The 20,827-nt window shown below is 38.9% G+C and overlaps 1 protein-coding gene across 4 annotated transcripts in view; it reads left to right on the forward strand.

Annotated features, from left to right (window-relative positions):
* The window catches only part of Iml1 (GATOR complex protein Iml1), a 124,706-nt gene that overhangs the window by 53,678 nt on the left and 50,201 nt on the right, over positions 1-20,827 (forward strand). For all 4 annotated transcript variants that reach the window (XM_071694320.1, XM_071694317.1, XM_071694319.1 and 1 more), the window contains 5 exons: positions 1,734-1,945; positions 5,112-5,323; positions 6,659-6,836; positions 8,528-8,659; positions 12,857-12,937. In XM_071694320.1, coding sequence (XP_071550421.1) covers positions 1,734-1,945; positions 5,112-5,323; positions 6,659-6,836; positions 8,528-8,659; positions 12,857-12,937 — 815 coding nt within the window. The remainder of the gene's footprint in view (positions 1-1,733; positions 1,946-5,111; positions 5,324-6,658; positions 6,837-8,527; positions 8,660-12,856; positions 12,938-20,827) is intronic.

Raw genomic sequence — 20,827 nt, forward strand, 5'->3', positions numbered from 1 at the left:
TTCATACTTTCTGTTGATATGGATTATTTCTTTTTACTTTTCCTTATTTTTGTTCAAATCTTTCTTCTACTATATTGGATGAATAATCATCACATAATGCACCTCCAAATGGATGCTCTATACATGAGGTCATGAGTTTTGTACTGCCACATTTAGGAGCATAAAAGTTATTTGTGTAAGATATGGTGAGGGAGCCCACTGAAGTTTGGGTGTGTGGTATCGCTAGATATAGTGCAGAATAGGTTGGTGCTCACTTCAAACCCAAAAATGTGTCAATAGACCAAAAAAATAGATTTTAAGTGAATTTTAAAGCTATGGATGTTTCTTGCATCCAGTGTATGCTAGCATTAGTATTTTGGAGAATAGATATTGGGACATCTGTATGCATGTTAGAATGGTGCTTTTAGAAGTTAGGGGTACTCAGAGATCCTTATGGGAAGAGGACCATGTGAAGCTGCAAGTGCTTACTGCACAGTGCTCCAGAAGACAGCTGAATCAGGACCTAAAGCTCTCAGGGTGTGAACAAGAAAGCATTCATACTCCTTCCCAATTTCTCAGGATGAATTCCATTAGATGGAGCTGTGTTATAGATTCTAGCAAGCATTTTGTTGTAGTTTAAGGTCGTGCTTTGAGTAGATCAAAGATTATGAGTATGTCATTGATTTAATGCTTGTATCATAACAAAACATTTTAATCCTTTATTGCAGCAGGGAAGCTTTAGACCCTTATGCCCCCTCCCTCTGCAGTAAAATTGTCAAAAACTCAAAAGAAAAATTAACTTTTACATTTTGCCTGATGTTGAAAAGAGTACTCTCCCTTAATTACAGAAATATATGACTTGTCTGAGAGCAAACATTCAAACAACTGCTATGCAGTTAAAGAGCGTGGTTGTTGGCAGCAGGGTAGAACTGCCGGATGCAAGCGTATACTATATTTTTTATTATGAGTTGAATTTTTCTTGCTTTCATTACACCAGTACAGTAGTTTACATCACTGTTTGTGTAAGCACATAGCAGATTGTTTTGTTATATATTTTGGATGAACATTTATCATAAATTGGATTATGGTAGAAATGTTTACTATAAGCAACATTTTTACAATAAGGAATCCTGTCACATAGTAATTTGATATAATTGACTGCTGTATGGGAACAAATATTATGATGTCAAAGACCAACATTCACCATAACATATTCACCAGTGCAGTAGTTTACATCTCTGTTTGTGTTAGCACATAGCAATTTATATTTGTGAGGGTGAACATCTACTGTAATATTATGGTTTATGGTAGAAATGGTTTGCATAAGTAACATTTTTTTTAATCAGGGATACTGGCCCATAGTAACAAAAGATACATTAGTGGTAATTGACTGCTGTATGGGAGTAAACAGTATGATATCAAAGGCCAACATTTGCTAACATATTCATCATTGAAATTTGTATGAAACATCTCAAGTGGGAATTTTGTAATGCAGGGAACGTGTTCATCAGCCATGGTGAATGGAAAAGAAAAATTAGATGCCTTATACTTACTACCCATTGTGAAAGGGGTTAAACATTACATATTCTTAAGGTAAACAGAGGAACATCTATAGATTGTCGTTAAATGAGATATTTTTGGAAGACTTTATACCCACCATCTCAGCATGTGTGCAGCACAAAGCATACATGATGTCTTAAGAGAGATCATATTCCAATTTAATGATTTTACTGATACTTAACAATCTTTTCAAGGTGTTGACTGGAAGAGCTTAACCCTGCCAGCATGTTTACCAATCACCACTGATTACTTCCCGGAAGAGCAGTCATTACATAATGACTATGTGGTAGCAGACTATAACCTTCTGCCAGATGACATGGAGGAACCTGCCAGACCCAGCAGTGGGCGAAAGCCATTGACCACAAAGCAGGTGTTTTTGGAGCTTGTGTCTCAGAGGCTTGCTCAGGTGTGTTGGATTTTCATTTGAATGGATCTCTTTGAAATTTTCAAAGCATTTTTCATAGTATCTGTACGTTCATCTGCCTTATGTTTTTCTGTTTTGCGCTGTTGTTGAGAAATGACTCCTATGCAGTGCCCTTTAAGTTTTGCAGCCTTTTTCATAAATTACTTGCCTTCATGTGTCGTACTTTGTCAGTTTCTTTTGCACAGCCCTCAGTATATTTTTTCTATCTTGTCGACAGTCTTTGTACTTGGCTCATTATTCTGTTCGGTAATTCTTTTCCAGCTATTGCTTTATTCTTTCTTTGGGCCTTTTTGGTAATTTTTCCTTTGTAGTACTATCTGAATTGGATAAAGATTTGTCTTGTTTTCTTAGGTCAGTGTTGTATTTTTATCGTCATCCTACAGCTTTGATATACCTGCCTCTCAGTAATATCTTAGAGTTATTAACAGAGCAAACTCCTTGTGCCTTCTCTTGAAGTATTTTGTATTTTTCTAAATCTAACTTCTATTTTGTTTTGTATAATGCCTTTCATTTCCTTATATTAGGAAAAAGAAAGAAAAAAGTTGCTCTTTTCTCTCTCTCTTTTTGTAAAATGTAGCTCCAATGTACACTAATTTCCATATAGTCCAACACAGCTGTATCTCAGCTCAGCTCCAAAGGGTCATCTATGCTTGCCTTCTTTTTACCCACATTTTGTCACACACTGTTCTTCTACCTTGCACTTGTTTGGTTTCTTCCTTTCCTTCCTTTCATCCCTCCTATATTCATGATTTCCAGATGTTATGTCCAAACCATTACAGCTTTTCATTTCATTGTCACATCAAGTATGAGTAGAGGGAAAAGTACAAGTGGGAGACAGGAAAAGGAAAAGGTTGAGAAAATGGGTAGTATTTTTATTCTTTCATAAAAATTATGAAGAGAGTAGGGAGAATAAAAAGATGTTCTGGAAGGAGGTAAATAAAGTGCGTAAGACAAGGGAGCAAATGGGAACTTCAGTGAAGGGCGCTAATGGGGAGGTGATAACAAGTAGTGGTGGTGTGAGAAGGAGATGGAGTGAGTATTTTGAAGGTTTGTTGAATGTGTTTGATGATAGAGTGGCAGATAAAGGGTGTTTTGGTTGAGGTGGTGTGCAAAGTGAGAGGGTTAGGGAAAATGATTTGGTAAACAGAGAAGAGGTAGTAAAAGCTTTGCGGAAGATGAAAGCCGGCAAGGCAGTAGGTTTGGATAGTATTGCAGTGGAATCTATTAAAAAATGGGGTGACTGTATGGTTGACTGGTTGGTAAGGTTATTTAATGTATGTATGACTCATGGTGAGGTGCCTGTGGATTGGCGGAATGCGTGCATAGTGCCATTATACAAAGGCAAAGGGGATAAGAGTGAGTGCTCAAATTACAGAGGTATAAGTTTGTTGAGTATTCCTGGTAAATTATATGGGAGGGTATTGATTGAGAGGGTGAAGGCATGTACAGAGCATCAGATTGGGGAAGAGCAGTGTGGATTCAGAAGTGGTAGAGGATGTGTGGATCAGGTGTTTGCTTTGAAGAATGTATGTGAGAAATACTTAGAAAAGCAAATGGATTTGTATATAGCATTTATGGATCTGGAGAAGGCATATGATAGAGTTGATAGAGATGCTCTGTGGAAGGTATTAAGAATATATGGTGTGGGAGGCAAGTTGTTAGAAGCAGGGAAAAGTTTTTATCGAGGATGTAAGGCATGTGTACGTGTAGGAAGAGAGGAAAGTGATTGGTTCTCAGTGAATGTAGGTTTGCGGCAGGGGTGTGTGATGTCTCCATGGTTGTTTAATTTGTTTATGGATGGGGTTGTTAGGGAGGTGAATGCAAGAGTTTTGGAAAGAGGGGCAAGTATGAAGTCTGTTGTGGATGAGAGAGCTTGGGAAGTGAGTCAGTTGTTGTTCGCTGATGATACAGCGCTGGTGGCTGATTCATGTGAGAAACTGCAGAAGCTGGTGACTGAGTTTGGTAAAGTGTGTGAAAGAAGAAAGTTAAGAGTAAATGTGAATAAGAGCAAGGTTATTAGGTACAGTAGGGTTGAGGGTCAAGTCAATTGGGAGGTAAGTTTGAATGGAGAAAAACTGGAGGAAGTAAAGTGTTTTAGATATCTGGGAGTGGATCTGGCAGCGGATGGAACCATGGAAGCGGAAGTGGATCTTAGGGTGAGGGAGGGGGCGAAAATCCTGGGAGCCTTGAAGAATGTGTGGAAGTTGAGAACATTATCTCGGAAAGCAAAAATGGGTATGTTTGAAGGAATAGTGGTTCCAACAATGTTGTATGGTTGCGAGGCGTGGGCTATGGATAGAGTTGTGCGCAGGAGGGTGGATGTGCTGGAAATGAGATGTTTGAGGACAATGTGTGGTGTGAGGTGGTTTGATCGAGTAAGTAATGTAAGGGTAAGAGAGATGTGTGGAAATAAAAAGAGCGTGGTTGAGAGAGCAGAAGAGGGTGTTTTGAAATGGTTTGGTCACATGGAGAGAATGAGTGAGGAAAGATTGACCAAGAGGATATATGTGTCGGAGGTGGAGGGAACAAGGAGAAGTGGGAGACCAAATTGGAGGTGGAAAGATGGAGTGAAAAAGATTTTGAGTGATTGGGGCCTAAACATGCAGGAGGGTGAAAGGCGGGCAAGGAATAGAGTGAATTGGATCGATGTGGTATACCGGGGTTGACGTGCTGTCAGTGGATTGAATCAGGGCATGTGAAGCATCTGGGGTAAACCATGGAAAGTTGTGTGGGGCCTGGATGTGGAAAGGGAGCCGTGGTTTCGGGCATTATTGCATGACAGCTATAGACTGAGTGTGAACGAATGGGGCCTTTTCCTAGAGCTACCTCGCAAACATGAGGGGGTAGGGGGATGGTATTCCATGTGTGGCGAGGTGGCGATGGGAATGAATAAAGGCAGACAGTGTGAATTGCGTGCATGGGTATATATGTATGTGTCTGTGTGTGTGTATATATATGTGTTCATTGAGATATATAGGTATGTATATTTGCTTGTGTGGACGTGTATGTATATACATGTGTATGGGGGTGGGTTGGGCCATTTCTTTCATCTGTTTCCTTGCGCTACCTCGCAAACGCGCGAGACAGCGACAAAGCAAAATAAATAAATAAATATAAAAATTATGATAACCATGTTTATCTTTCTTAGGGTTTCCAGATGATTATGCTGCCAGAAAAGATTTATACTCAAGCAGTTGATATCTGTGGTAGTAATCCTCGCTATTCAGGAGTTGGCTCCCTGATGAGGACAAGAAGTTGTACTGATGAATCATTTCAAGAATATCGTCTTTCCATTGGGCGCATCTTCCATAAGATACTCTTGTATGGTTCAACTATAACTGTTACCATTTACAGACCAAGGTAAGTGTTAATGCACATAAATTGTGTACCTGGATTAATACAGAGTAGAGACATTTGTAGTACAATTCTCTCATCATTTTTTTCATGTTTGTTTGCCATTTCCTATGTAGTGAGTTGGTACCAGGAACATATGAAGAATGAATGGCCTCATTTGCTCACATCCACTCTTTAGCTTTGTTACAATGCTTCAAAACCAGAGCCCCATCCTTAGCCAAGCCTTAGAGAACTTTTTGTGGTTTCCCCTGACTACTTCATGTGTCTGGTTAAGCCCATAACAAGATTTAGCCTCTAATATACCACATTTTTCCAGTTTACTTTATCCATGTATGCCACTTACCTTTCTGCATGCTCAGGCCCCAGTAACTCGGTCTTTTTCACTCTCTCCTTCCTTCTCTGTCTTGTTCTCCCCATTCCTCTTGCTCCCTCAATTTCCTACACGCATATCCTCTTAATCATTCTCTTTTCACTCATCCTTTCCATATATCCAAACCATTTGAATACACCTTTGTCCAGATTTCTCATTCATGTGCAGCTTACTGTCACACTTCTCTCTTACATTATCATTCCTTACATGGTTAACCCTCATCACACCACATGTTATCTTCAAGTATTTCATTTCCAGTACATCCACCCTCTTCCATTCTTTTATATTTAGGGCCCATGACCTGTATCTATACCAGTACAGTATTACTAGGATGACTATACCATCAAATATTGTCATCTTTTTCCTTTTAGACCTCTCATTTCACATTCTCCTCAGTGCTCTAATCTTTGCCCCTTCATCCACCTCCTGTTGTTCCATCTATTGACATATCCACTTCCATGTGACAACAGCACTCCACTTCCTCTAGGTTGTCTTCATTCAAACTTATACATAAACCAACTTGTCTCTTTCCCTTGGGAAACCTCATAACTTGACTTATATTCACAGTAACTTTCAGTTCTTCCTTTTACTTGTTCTCTCAAATTCAGAAACAAGCTTTTGCAGCTTCTCATTTTAACCTGCCCCCAGAGCCTTGTTATCTGCAAACAGCAACTGACTCTCCTTCCTCCCTGACCCCTAGTATAGTGTAAGATATGATAAGAATTTACCATTCCCAAAGGATTTCGTTACCATAAATTTTGACTTTGGTGGTGCATGTGTTATCATTTCTTTTGTATGTTGGAATTTCTTTATTCTGTCAAGCCTAGATTATTGAAATGACCTTTCATGAAAGTATTCTGGTTAAGATGCCCTGGAATGTACATGCTACTCTTTTGTTCTTCATCATCTAGTATGTAGCCACTCATGATTTGCATTTGTGTATTCCAGTTTTTTCTTTACTCTTATTCTAGGCATCCTTATCCACAACTAAAGCGTCAGTACAAGTACAGGTTCCAGGCTCCAGACATGAGCAGCTATGAAGTATCATGGGTTGAATTTCGCACAGAGAGGCTGGAGACGTATATGTGGAATCATCTTGATAATTACATATGCTCTCGTGGAGACTCTCCAGACTATCCTCTCATTGAGGTATGCTGAATATTTGTTGTTGGTATGAGGCATGTTACAATGTACCAATAAGATGGTTTGCAAGTGTAGGATTTTTTCCATCCTATGGGTAGTTGATGGCTAAGTTGCTCATAAAAGTGCTATTTTGGGAGAAGAAAAGAAATTGTTTTTCTTCCAGCAGTGGTTCTTTTCATCTACCACAATATTGTAGCCTGTTTTGAGTAATTGGGGGTATTGTGTATCTTGCTGTAGGAGTTATTGTAGACTTTATTTTTAGTGTTTGCTTTATATTATGCTCCTGTATTACTGTAGGTTGTAGTATTAAAGATATTTCATTCATTGTACCAAAATCACTTTGCATTATGTTACTGTGACTGTTTTGCATCAAGTTGATGGAATTACTATATGTCTTGTAGAAATTGATCGGGTTCTGAATTTTAAAGAAAAATGTTTATAGGATGAGGAAAAGACAAAAGGAGGAATAGAATTTTACAGTGTATCTGTTTGAGGGGAAAAAAAGGTATCATTATGGTCAGTCCTCAAGTGGCCAATCTCCATACAGACTCTGTGGGGAGCAGTAGCCAGCTGTGTACTTGAGGTTTACACCTTAGAGTTGGGCATGAAGGCAGACAGCTCATGAGAACAATGGCCAAAATGATACATTCAGAAGAGAGAGAGAGAGTTGCTTTATAATTGCATATAGAAAGGGATGATTGTAGAGAGATGACGCATGGAGAATTAGTGAGATAAAGTGCTTTTGATTCCAGCCATTAACCCTTAAATGGGCAAGACTATAAATTTCCTGCATTTAAAGCAACGTGAATTGAGTATTTCTTGCAAGATACCCACCCACGAAAGGGTTTATAGAGAGGTGGGGGAAGAACCATTGCTGGTATATGAGCTGTACTTCATACAAGGACAAATAGATCCCCAGTAGGTGCTCAAAGGAGAAATAGATGCTTATCTATACAGCACCCTCTACTTTTAGAAAGCAGACTTATGTGTTGTTGATTATGGTGGGTGTACAAGATAGAGTGGAGGAGATGGTTATGCCTAGCATGTTTAAATTATTACAGAGTTGAACTGTGGTGTTTTGAAAATGAACAGAAGGAAACAAGTGACTGTTAGAAAGAGATGTATTGAGAAATTATGGTTTAGCTCTATCAAATTTAACTAGGTTCCTACTTCATTATTATGAGATGTTGCACAAGTCTGAACTGAGAAAGGAAATATGTTCAGTACAAGAAGTGGAATGAGTATTGGCAGAAGATGGGAAGGAAATATGCATTGAAGTGTGTAAAGTGGTATCATTAGCATAAGAGTGATCAGGATTAAAAGTTGAAGAGAGATTATTTACTGATAGAAGAAAGAGTGTAGGTAATGGGACAGACCCCCTAGGAATGCCTTTGTTGACAGGATCAGAGGGAGAAGTAACTCCATTGATGAATGCTGCAATGGAATGATTAGAAACGAAACTGCCGTAGGCAAGAGAGAAAAGCAGAAAACCAAGGGAAAGGCGTTAGAAAAGCAAATATTAAATACTTTATAGAGATACCAAGGGCTATAAAAAAATTTCACCAAAATCTCAGAGGGGAGGACCAGTGGTGAGGCACATAGGAGTGATCTCCAGTAGACCTAGAAATGAACTCCATTTATCCTTTTTCCATAATGTAAAGATATTTGTTTATATGAAGTTTTCGCTCTCATTTCAGCCTCTAAAGTTTTGGCGTTTCCGAGTGTTGTTAGTTCCTGATTGTTTTCGCACTGCTACCAGAACAATCATCGAGACAGGAAGTGGATCACCTACAGATATATACAGCAAATTAACCATAGATGAACAACAGGTACTGCCATGACATACAATGAGCCCAGTGTCTTTTTGGACTAAGAGTATGTTATTAAACATGCAGCTGTTCATTTATTGTTTGATGGCTTACCACAGTCTTATCTTTTCATGTGATGATGGAAGGAAAGCTAATTCATTGAAAAATGTAGGTTAATAGGATTCATCAAAGATTTGATGATAATTATCTTGTAGCAAGAAGGGAGGTAAAGAGGGCAGTCATGAGTTTGAAGATAGTACAGGCACCTGGAGTGGATGGGATTATAACTGAAATGTTGAATAGTAAGGGAGAAGGTATGATAGAGTGGATGCATTTGATATGTAATGCATCGCATAAGCAGAAGGTTGTTCCTAAGAAATGGTTGAAAGCTGTTGTTCCTTGATTTAAAGGAAAAGGTGCTAAGGATGTATGTAACAGTTAAGGGAGATAAGTCTATTAAGTATACCAAGAAAAGTGTGTGCATGAATGTTAATTGATAGATTGATGGAAGGGGGTTTTAGGAAAGGTAGATGATGTGTGGATTAGATTTTGCAGTGAAAATGACTGTGGAATAGGGTTCAGCAAAGGTAAGAAGCAGTATGCAGCTTTTGTGGACCTGGAGAAAGCATATGATAGAGTTTAGTGAAATGGTTTCTGGGATGTGTTGAAGGTATATGGGGTAGGGGGATAACATTTTGATGGTGTGAAAGCCTTCTATAGAGAAACAAATGCATGTGTAAGAGTGAATGGAGAGTTCAGCAAAAGTTATGGTAAATGTGTGTGAGAGGGAGTGCTGTGTGATGTCACTGTGTATATATATATATATTTTTTTTTTTCAAACTATTCGCCATTTCCCGCATCAGCAAGGTAGCATTAAGAACAGAGGACTGGGCCTCTGAGGGAACATCCTCACCTGGCCCCCTTCTCTGTTCCTTCTTTTGGAACATTAAAAATATATATATATATATATATATATATATATATATATATATATATATATATATATTTTTTTTTTTTTTGGCTTTGTCGCTGTCTCCCGCGTTTGCTAAAGAATGTCACCTTGTATGTATATACTTTATGCAAAAGAAAGGGACTAAAGACCTTTCTTTTCAGAACAACATGTTGGCATATTTTAACACGTATTTATTGTTTATTTCATTCAGTATTAATGGGCACATTTTTATATGAAACTGATACCAAGAAATCTTTTTCCAACAAATGATCATACTTTTCTTTTTGTTCTGCACATCATCTAATCTTGGTTCTCCTTACATTTTCTTTGATGTATAACTTTGTGACTGTGCACTCAAACCAACATGACACTACCTTAGAATTTTTTCAATTATTTTCATTCATCATTATGTGTACTGAGTCTTCTTGTGACTACTTGATTCATAGATGCTTATTTTCATTGCCTGAGTAAAGAAGAATTTCATTAGTTTGATCTTTCCTTACATACCCAGTTTTCAAACTAATTAATCTCTTACCCAGGTAACTTTTCTTTTTGTCTCACCTACATGTGGATTACAGGCATTCTGTCTACAAACATGTAGTCTCTCCTTATTACACATAACACTTGAGAACACTTAACTCGCACAGCTCATTCTTTGTAACTCTAGATTTTCCTGCTGTGAACTCTATGTGTAGTCTTTCCTTTTGAAAGGCACAATGGTAGGGGCAGTAGATAGAAGTAGTAGGTAGGAACAGTTAGACAGGAGCATTGGGTAGAAGTAGTAGGTAGGGCCATTAGCTGGGAGTATTAATAACAAGTAGTAGGCTGGGAAATTAGATAAGAGACAATAGGTAATAGTAGTGGGTGGGAATATTAGGTAGACACTTTAGGTAATACCAGTTGGTGGGAATATTAGGTAGAAGCCTCTGGAAACACTGCCTTAGAGTTGCCCTCTGCTTGTGTCCTGTTGAGGGTGATCCACTAAAGGCTTAGAAGCATAACACTTGAGAACACTTAACTCGCACAGCTCATTCTTTGTAACTCTAGATTTTCCTGCTGTGAACTCTATGTGTAGTCTTTCCTTTTGAAAGGCACAATGGTAGGGGCAGTAGATAGAAGTAGTAGGTAGGAACAGTTAGACAGGAGCACTGGGTAGAAGTAGTAGGTAGGGCCATTAGCTGGGAGCATTAATAACAAGTAGTTTTTTTTTTTTTTTTTTTTTTTTTTTTTTTTTTTTTGCCGCTGTCTCCCGCGTTTGCGAGGTACCGCAAGGAAACAGACGAAAGAAATGGCCCAACCCCCCCACATACACATGTATATACATACGTCCACACACGCAAATATACATACCTACACAGCTTTCCATGGTTTACCCCAGACGCTTCACATGCCTTGATTCAATCCACTGACAGCACGTCAACCCCGGTATACCACATCGCTCCAATTCACTCTATTCCTTGCCGTCCTTTCACCCTCCTGCATGTTCAGGCCCCGATCACACAAAATCTTTTTCATTCCATCTTTCCACCTCCAATTTGGTCTCCCCCTTCTCCTCGTTCCCTCCACCTCCGACACATATATCCTCTTGGTCAATCTTTCCTCACTCATTCTCTCCATGTGACCAAACCATTTCAAAACACCCTCTTCTGCTCTCTCAACCATGCTCTTTTTATTTCCACACATCTCTCTTACCCTTACGTTACTTACTCGATCAAACCACCTCACACCACACATTGTCCTCAAACATCTCATTTCCAGCACATCCATCCTCCTACGCACAACTCTATCCATAGTCCACGCCTCGCAACCATACAACATTGTTGGAACCACTATTCCTTCAAACATACCCATTTTTGCTTTCCGAGATAATGTTCTCGACTTCCACACATTCTTCAAGGCTCCCAGAATTTTCGCCCCCTCCCCCACCCTATGATCCACTTCCGCTTCCATGGTTCCATCCGCTGCCAGATCCACTCCCAGATATCTAAAACACTTCACTTCCTCCAGTTTTTCTCCATTCAAACTCACCTCCCAATTGACTTGACCCTCAACCCTAGTGTACCTAATAACCTTGCTCTTATTCACATTTACTCTTAACTTTCTTCTTTCACACACTTTATCAAACTCAGTCACCAGCTTCTGTAGTTTCTCACATGAATCAGCCACCAGCGCTGTATCATCAGCGAACAACAACTGACTCACTTCCCAAGCTCTCTCATCCCTAACAGACTTCATACTTACCCCTCTTTCCAAAACTCTTGCATTCACCTCCCTAACGACCCCATCCATAAACAAATTAAACAACCATGGAGACATCACACACCCCTGCCGCAAACCTACATTCACTGAGAACCAATCGCTTTCCTCTCTTCCTACACGTACACATGCCTTACATCCTCGATAAAAACTTTTCACTGCTTCTAACAACTTGCCTCCCACACCATATATTCTTAATACCTTCCACAGAGGTATTAAGTAGTATAACAAGTAGTAGGCTGGGAAATTAGATAAGAGACAATAGGTAATAGTAGTGGGTGGGAATATTAGGTAGACACTTTAGGTAATACCAGTTGGTGGGAATATTAGGTAGGAGCCTCTGGAAACACTGCCTTAGAGTTGCCCTCTGCTTGTGTCCTGTTGAGGGTGATCCACTAAAGGCTTAGAAGCAGCACTGGAGTTCACCAATTATGGAGACTCTTTTGCTTTGGCCACCCCGTCAATGGAGTTCCTAAAGGGAATATGCATTAGAGATACAGATAGGTAGATAGATAGAAGTAAAGGTGGATATTTGATATTGGGGAAGTGAGAGATGTGGTCTAGGTGGAATTTTTTGAATCGAAGTGGCATACTATGGGTCTTGGTACATGTTAGAGGGATGAATCAGGGCTTATGAAGCAGGCAAGGTGAACCGTTGAGTAATTTGTAAGACTGCTTTGGATGGTAGTCTCTGTTTTTGTTACATTGTACGTAATAGAGATTAGATGTGTGCAAGTGAGATTGTTGTTTATTTATTCCTGATGTTACTTTAGGTGGGAAAAGCAGTTAGATATGAAAGAAGAGATATTTTCTTGCTTTATAAATGTTCTGAATATTGCTCTTTGGTTCACAAATTGTCCAAGTAGAGAAAATGAACACCCAGCAGGAATTTTTAGAATATTTGATATAAAACTGTGTTAGATCCTTTTTTTCCTTACATGTCCTATGAATTTATTTTATAACTGGTTGAAGGGCAGTTAAGATTTCATTTATTTGTTACTTCTCTTTAGTCAACCATCGAAGGGTTCCTCCGATTTCTTGAGATGACTGTTCACCGCCTCAAAAGACCTGTGAGTGTACGGAAGAATAGGGTGAGTATGCTCAGTATATTTGTTTAGTCGTATTTTTCACCAAGATTTGTTGTTGTAGATACGTAGTTATGAGTACATCTGTGTTATTTTGCCTTAAACAGAGAATGCCTTTTTCATCAACTGCTTAATACCTATTCAGTAGTCTTAAGTCAGTCCAAACTGAATGAAAATAGTCTTAACCTGTCACTAATTAGACTATGACAAGCAGCACTCTGGTAAGGGCTTGGCTTGTAAAACAAATCCATTTCCTTATACTTAGAACTGAGAACTCTTCCTCCTGTAGTTTATGATTTCTGATTTAGATTCTAAATCTAAGATTTTTTTTTACTTGATTACACCTCAGGCATCTTTATTACCCTTTGAGATATATTCGTGAAAGGAGTGTGCATCTTTATGTGCTTACCAGTTGCCTTTACCATGTAAGCTTTGAGTTTTTGTCTTAATACAGGTAGAGTACCAAAAATCCATCATCCTTGTGACTAAGCAGTGCATGGATTTTGGATTTTTATGCCAATATTTTAGAAATACAAGGGCTTCAGGTTGTGGTATGTATTATTATTATTGTACTTTGTCACTGTCTCCCGCATTAGCGCGGTAGCACAAGGAAACAGAGGAAAGAATGGCCCAACCCACCCACACACTCATGTATATACATACACATCCACACATGCACATATACATACCTTTGTAAACAAAGAGCAAGAGTTTCCAGTCAAGGATTTCAGTAAATGCTAACAAAATGTTTTATATGATATACATTTACATATATTTTAAACAAAAACACTTTGGACCTGCAACAGATATATGAAGCACTTTGTTAGATTTATGATAAGTACATACATACATAAGTACATACATACATACATGCGTAAGACAAGGGAGCAAATGGGAACTTCAGTGAAGGGCGCAAATGGGGAGGTGATAACAAGTAGTGGTGATGTGAGGAGATGGAGTGAGTATTTTGAAGGTTTGTTGAATGTGTTTGATGATAGAGTGGCAGATATAGGGTGTTTTGGTCGAGGTGGTGTGCAAAGTGCGAGGGTTAGGGAAAATGATTTGGTAAACAGAGAAGAGGTAGTAAAAGCTTTGCGGAAGATGAAAGCCGGCAAGGCAGCAGGTTTGGATGGTATTGCAGTGGAATTTATTAAAAAAGGGGGTGACTGTATTGTTGACTGGTTGGTAAGGTTATTTAATGTATGTATGACTCATGGTGAGGTGCCTGAGGATTGGCGGAATGCGTGCATAGTGCCATTGTACAAAGGCAAAGGGGATAAGAGTGAGTGCTCAAATTACAGAGGTATAAGTTTGTTGAGTATTCCTGGCAAATTATATGGGAGGGTATTGATTGAGAGGGTGAAGGCATGTACAGAGCATCAGACTGGGGAAGAGCAGTGTGGTTTCAGAAGTGGTAGAGGATGTGTGGATCAGGTGTTTGCTTTGAAGAATGTATGTGAGAAATACTTAGAAAAGCAAATGGATTTGTATGTAGCATTTATGGATCTGGAGAAGGCATATGATAGAGTTGATAGAGATGCTCTGTGGAAGGTATTAAGAATATATGGTGTGGGAGGCAAGTTGTTAGAAGCAGTGAAAAGTTTTTATCGAGGATGTAAGGCATGTGTACGTGTAGGAAGAGAGGAAAGTGATTGGTTCTCAGTGAATGTAGGTTTGCGGCAGGGGTGTTTGATGTCTCCATGGTTGTTTAATATGTTTATGGATGGGGTTGTTAGGGAGGTGAATGCAAGAGTTTTGGAAAGAGGGGCAAGTATGAAGTCTGTTGTGGATGAGAGAGCTTGGGAAGTGAGTCAGTAGTTGTTCGCTGATGATACAGCGCTGGTGGCTGATTCATGTGAGAAACTACAGAAGCTGGTGACTGAGTTTGGTAAAGTGTGTGAAAGAAGAAAGTTAAGAGTAAATGTGAATAAGAGCAAGGTTATTAGGTACAGTAGGGTTGAGGGTCAAGTCAATTGGGAGGTGAGTTTGAATGGAGAAAAACTGGAGGAAGTGAAGTGTTTTAGATATCTGGGAGTGGATCTGGCAGCGGATGGAACCATGGAAGCGGAAGTGGATCATAGGGTGGGGGAGGGGGCGAAAATTCTGGGAGCCTTGAAGAATGTGTGGAAGTCGAGAACATTATCTCGGAAAGCAAAAATGGGTATGTTTGAAGGAATAGTGGTTCCAACAATGTTGTATGGTTGCGAGGCGTGGACTATGGATAGAGTTGTGCGTAGGAGGATGGATGTGCTGGAAATGAGATGTTTGAGGACAATGTGTGGTGTGAGGTGGTTTGATCGAGTAAGTAACGTAAGGGTAAGAGAGATGTGTGGAAATAAAAAGAGCGTGGTTGAGAGAGCAGAAGGGTGTTTTGAAATGGTTTGGTCACATGGAGAGAATGAGTGAGGAAAGATTGACCAAGAGGATATATGTGTCGGAGGTGGAGGGAACGAGGAGAAGAGGGAGACTAAATTGGAGGTGGAAAGATGGAGTGAAAAAGATTTTGTGTGATCGGGGCCTGAACATGCAGGAGGGTGAAAGGAGGGCAAGGAATAGAGTGAATTGGAGCGATGTGGTATATCGGGGTTGACGTGCTGTCAGTGGATTGAATCAAAGGCTTGTGAAGCGTCTGGGGTAAACCAGGGAAAGCTGTGTAGGTATGTATATTTGCGTGTGTGGACGTATGTATGTACATGTGTATGGGGGTGGGTTGGGCCATTTCTTTCGTCTGTTTCCTTGCGCTACCTCGCAAACGCAGGAGACAGCGGCAAAAAAAAAAAAAAAAAAAAACATACATTCTCATACATTTCATTTTCAATATATCATTTCTCTTCTGTACTTATTTATCTAGGGTCTGTGCCTCACATCCATCACCATCTGGACTATTGTACCATCAAAGAATCCCATTTTTGCACTTATAGATATTGACTCTCCTCAGTGTACCCAGGACCTTATCCCTCACCCACGATACGACTCACTTCAGCTCCCATGGTTCCTATCCATCACCATCTGGACTATAGGAACTGAATTCATACTGATTTATAGCTTCCTTTCAGTAAGAAGAGTTTTGCATACAGCATTTCTTTGATACCTTCAAGTACATCCATACTGCTTTGCATGTCAGTACTCTGCAGAGCTGGATATCTTCCACATCCATTTGAATTATATAGTATTAAGCATTTAGAAAATTTGTAAAGGAAATAGTGACCTTGTGCCTATGTTTTTTGTTGAAAATGATTAAGGATTAACGGAAGAAGCCTGAGTGAGAAGTGAGTTATAAAGGTAAGGTTTTAGAAAATAATTAGATGGGCTGCAGGTGGGTGATATATTATTCTTACTAATTTGCAGTTGCTCCATTGTACCATGTGTTGTAGAGATTTGTCCACCTTGGTACTGACAACCACAATCAGAGGTGATATATAGGCAGTAACAGTCACAAGGATGTTAATGCTTCCACTGCCAACTATTACTAGAAAGAAAGTGCTGCTGTTGAAAAGTGTCCACCGTGGCACTGATAACCAGTGGTGATCATCTGTATTTGGTTAGACAGCTTAATGGTTACACTTAGTTGTGGTCATCAGTGCTGGTTTGGATAGTTTTCACTGCTTCAGTGTCATTCCAGGTAGTATTATTCACCAGTAGAGTGGACACCCTGTTTTGTTAACACCAACTAGATATCATCCTCACTGATGATCATTTACACTGGGGTAAGCACTTTGCTGATTTTCACCTATTGTGTGTCACCCTTAGTGATGGCAGTCAGTCCTTGGTTGGACCTCTTGTTAATTTTCATTACCTGAGTATCATCTCCAGCTTGGTCATCAGTGCTAGGGTTGACATCCTGTTGATGATCACCTGAGTGTCATCCTCACTGGTGATTAACATTGCTGTGGTGTACACCCTGCTAGTCTTTACTGCTTTGGTGAACTCCTAAGTCATGATTTCATAAGTAAAGTTTTGTGGTAATCCCAGTATGTATCAACATTATACTATTAATATGGCATGGATTGTCATTATTATGTCTTTTTAATAAAATGTGCTGATATTCACATTACTAAATTTTTTCATAATGAGTAATCATTTGTCATTTAAGTATGTTAGAAGTGATTCATTGTAGAATTCCATATTCCATCCTTTTACTTTTGACATTCTTCCTGTTTATGTAGGATAGATCAAATTGACAGCTTTCACATTGTTCATGCACATCTTTAGTTTGTGTTCATTGTACTATAATGAATATGGACTTCCATACTTTTATAAACATTTCTTCATTTTTTACATTGCTCAGGAAGTTTGTTATCAGGAGAGACTACCATCTTCAATCAAACCTGTGCCATTACATACAAAGTACCTCCAAAGTATACAGTTAAATGCCATTTCCCAGTCATCCTTATCTGAAATACTTTTAGCTCTAAATGATTCATGTATGACATCAGCCCATTATTTTCACAGTCTGATTCATCTCCTTACACCTTCAGTCATGCTTCAATAGATCTTATCATTTGTTGTACATCCTACATGGCCATACCATCTTAAAAAGCTTTTGATCATGTGTCTTTCTAAAGATTTCTTCCCATCACAAATCTTTCTCACACCATTTTTTTAGTCTACAAAAATTTTCCATCTTTACAGATCTTATTTATTTTTTACCTCTCTGGACATGAAAAAAAACAAGGTGTCATATCCGTGTATTAGAACTGAGACAATCATTTTATTATGCAAACCTTATGCACAACCATACTTTTAAAGTATTCCAGCTCCTCAGAATTCTCAGTGCACTTTCAGTATTCTTGTCCCATATAGAACTTTCGGCTTCAGCTACCCCAATACCAACCCTAGAGTTCATCTTGAAAAAAAATTTAACTCATGAACAAGTATATCTTCTCTGTTCAGACTAATTAAACAATGTAACAGCCCAGTTCCACTGTGAATGTGTAGATGTTAATGTAGAAGCGGTATTTTCCCTTACTGATGATATTTCTTTGCATTATCCTGTTACATATAAGTAATAAAATGGATGAAACATCAACATGCATGTCAGTATCAAATATATCTCTAACTGGCCAGCAGGATAGCTCATGCAGTAAAGCCATCCCTGCTTTACTTAGGGGTTATGTTTTGCAAAAGCCTTGCATAAAGACAATTCACATATAGTGAATCAATAAACATATGGTGGAAAATGAGGTGTGTGCATCAGTTTGAAGGTATAATGTCCCAAATGTATTCCTACCAGAGTTTCATTGTACATTTTGAATTAGCACAAAGATTAACAGAAATGTTATTTATTAATTTGGGATGTTATTTCTGCAAATACGCCTCTGAAAACACTGCACTAGAGTTACCTTCTACCACTTGTCAAAGAGCTCACCAGTTATGGCTACTCTTGCCATGACCACCCCTATGAGACAAGTTCCAGAAGTGAATGATTGTCGGAGATATAGATAGATAGATAAATATTTTTGCAAAAAAGAAATCAACATATACCAAAGTAAAAGACTGTCTTCTTTAGATAATTATTCATTAAGCTTCAGAGCTTTAGACCGAACCTAAAAGTTACTAAGGTTGCTCTTCTTCTTCTTCTTATGCTCCATGTATAATGAGATTATTTTCTGTCTTTTCCATTAGTGAATTTCTAACCTTTGTGGTTATCTTTGCAGACTGTGTAGTAGAGTGAACCACAACATTTTGAATTTTCTCGGCTTTCTTTTTTATGTTGCAGATTGTAGATTAACCTAGGCTGTAAGCAAGCCCAAGCACTGACTCTCCTTCACCAGCATCAGTGCTTTGTAAGATTTCTAGCTTTGTTTCTAAGGTCAGATAGGTTCTCTTCCCTTTAACTGCTGGTTCTTAGGTAGATGTTGCTGAGTGTTTGGTAGGTAGATGTTGCTGAGTGTTTGGATACCATATTAACAAACAAACACTGCTGGTTGCTGGAAAATCACAATAGCGAGTATTTCCAAATCGCACAAGTAGCACAGATCTGCAGATAACTGACCTTTTGGCTGGAACTTGGCACGCTCCTCCAGGGACCCACACTTCCTCCTTATACCAACTCTCACTGAAGTTTTGGATCACTTCCTACCACATTCACTGACAAAGTAACAGACTTTGACTTCATAGAAAGAGGGACTGGTATGATTAGGTTTCTTGTGAAATAGTGAAAATGCATATTATGATCCTGTATAATGCAAGGGATGGGTGTATTGTCCATTTATTCCAGTTCCATCATATTTTACATACACTGTAAGCATTTCCACACCCACATATTCCTCATTTTATCTTTTTGTCTCAACCTACTTTCCACATATCTCAATGATATTAATTCTTTTTGTCATGCATAACTTATGCATACATTTGAGGTTTCATATAAAACCCATACTTCCTTAGGTGCAACAAATCTGTTTATTAAGATTTGCTTCATCATTCTCATTTGTCTCTCTCTTCTCACTGCACTCTACATAACGATTTTAGAAAACCTGTCATCACTCCAAAAATTGCTAAACTAGGCTTGAACCCCTTCATTGCAAAATTTCATATGTGCAAGTGAACATTTTTTTACTGTTAATGCAAAACTCAGTCTCTCCGTAGCATCCAGAAAATTTTCTCTTTTCTGCATGAATTACTAAATCTTATGATGCCTCAAAAATGCCTGCAAAACAATGCAGGGTTCTTCCCCCTGTGAACAGTGTCATTAAATGTTTTTTTTTTTTTTCTCTCGCTGTCTCCCGCGTTTGCGAGGTAGCGCAAGGAATCAGACGAAAGAAATGGCCCAACCCACCCCCATACACAATGTATACACACACACGTCCACACACGCAAATATACATACCTACACAGCTTTCCATGGTTCACCCCAGACGCTTCACATGCCCTGATTCAATCCACTGACAGCACGTCAACCCCGGTATACCACATCGATCCAATTCACTCTATTCCTTGCCCTCCTTTCACCCTCCTGCATGTTCAGGCCCCGATCACACAAAATCTTTTTCACTCCATCTTTCCACCTCCAGTTTGGTCTCCCACTTCTCCTCGTTCCCTCCACCTCCGACACATATATCCTCTTGGTCAATCTTTCCTCACTCATTCTCTCCATGTGCCCAAACCATTTCAAAACACCCTCTTCTGCTCTCTCAACCATGCTCTTTTTATTTCCACACATCTCTCTTACCCTTACGTTACTTACTCGATCAAACCACCTCACACCACACATTGTCCTCAAACATCTCATTTCCAGCACATCCATCCTCCTGCGCACAACTCTATCCATAGCCCATGCCTCGCAACCATACAACATTGTTGGAACCACTATTCCTTCAAACATGGCCATTTTTGCTTTCCGAGATAATGTTCTCGACTTCCACACATTCTTCAAGGCTCCCAGGATTTTCACCCCCTCCCCCACCCTATGATCTACTTCCACTTCCATGGTTCCATGGAAATGTAAATATACATAACAAAAGCTGAGCCACCTATGCTCTTATGACTCTGCATTCATTTTCAGTGTATTTTTACCATAACTAAGTTACATGCAGAATGTGATATATGAATTAAAAGTTTATTGCACTGTTTACTGTACTGCATAAGACAGTATTCTCTATTCATGAGAGGTGCTGATTGTTTCATAGAAGTTGTTTCTTGAGTCAGTTGGACTCACTTTTGTTTAACTCTTTAATTTTCTGCTGCTACAGCAGCAGATATGAATAAGATACTTGTGGCATCAAGCCATACATTTTATTGTTAAAAATCTAAATTTCCAATGCTGAATATTGTTTTAAAGACATTTTAGTGCCAGATAAAGAAACTTTATGGTCATTTAATATTGAAAACAAAAGAAAAATTATCAAATTCAGACTTTACTTTTTTCATGAATTATGACTTATTGAGTATGGTGAT

The sequence above is a fragment of the Panulirus ornatus genome, chromosome 57 (assembly GCF_036320965.1).
Source record: "Panulirus ornatus isolate Po-2019 chromosome 57, ASM3632096v1, whole genome shotgun sequence".
Lineage (NCBI taxonomy): Eukaryota > Metazoa > Arthropoda > Malacostraca > Decapoda > Palinuridae > Panulirus > Panulirus ornatus.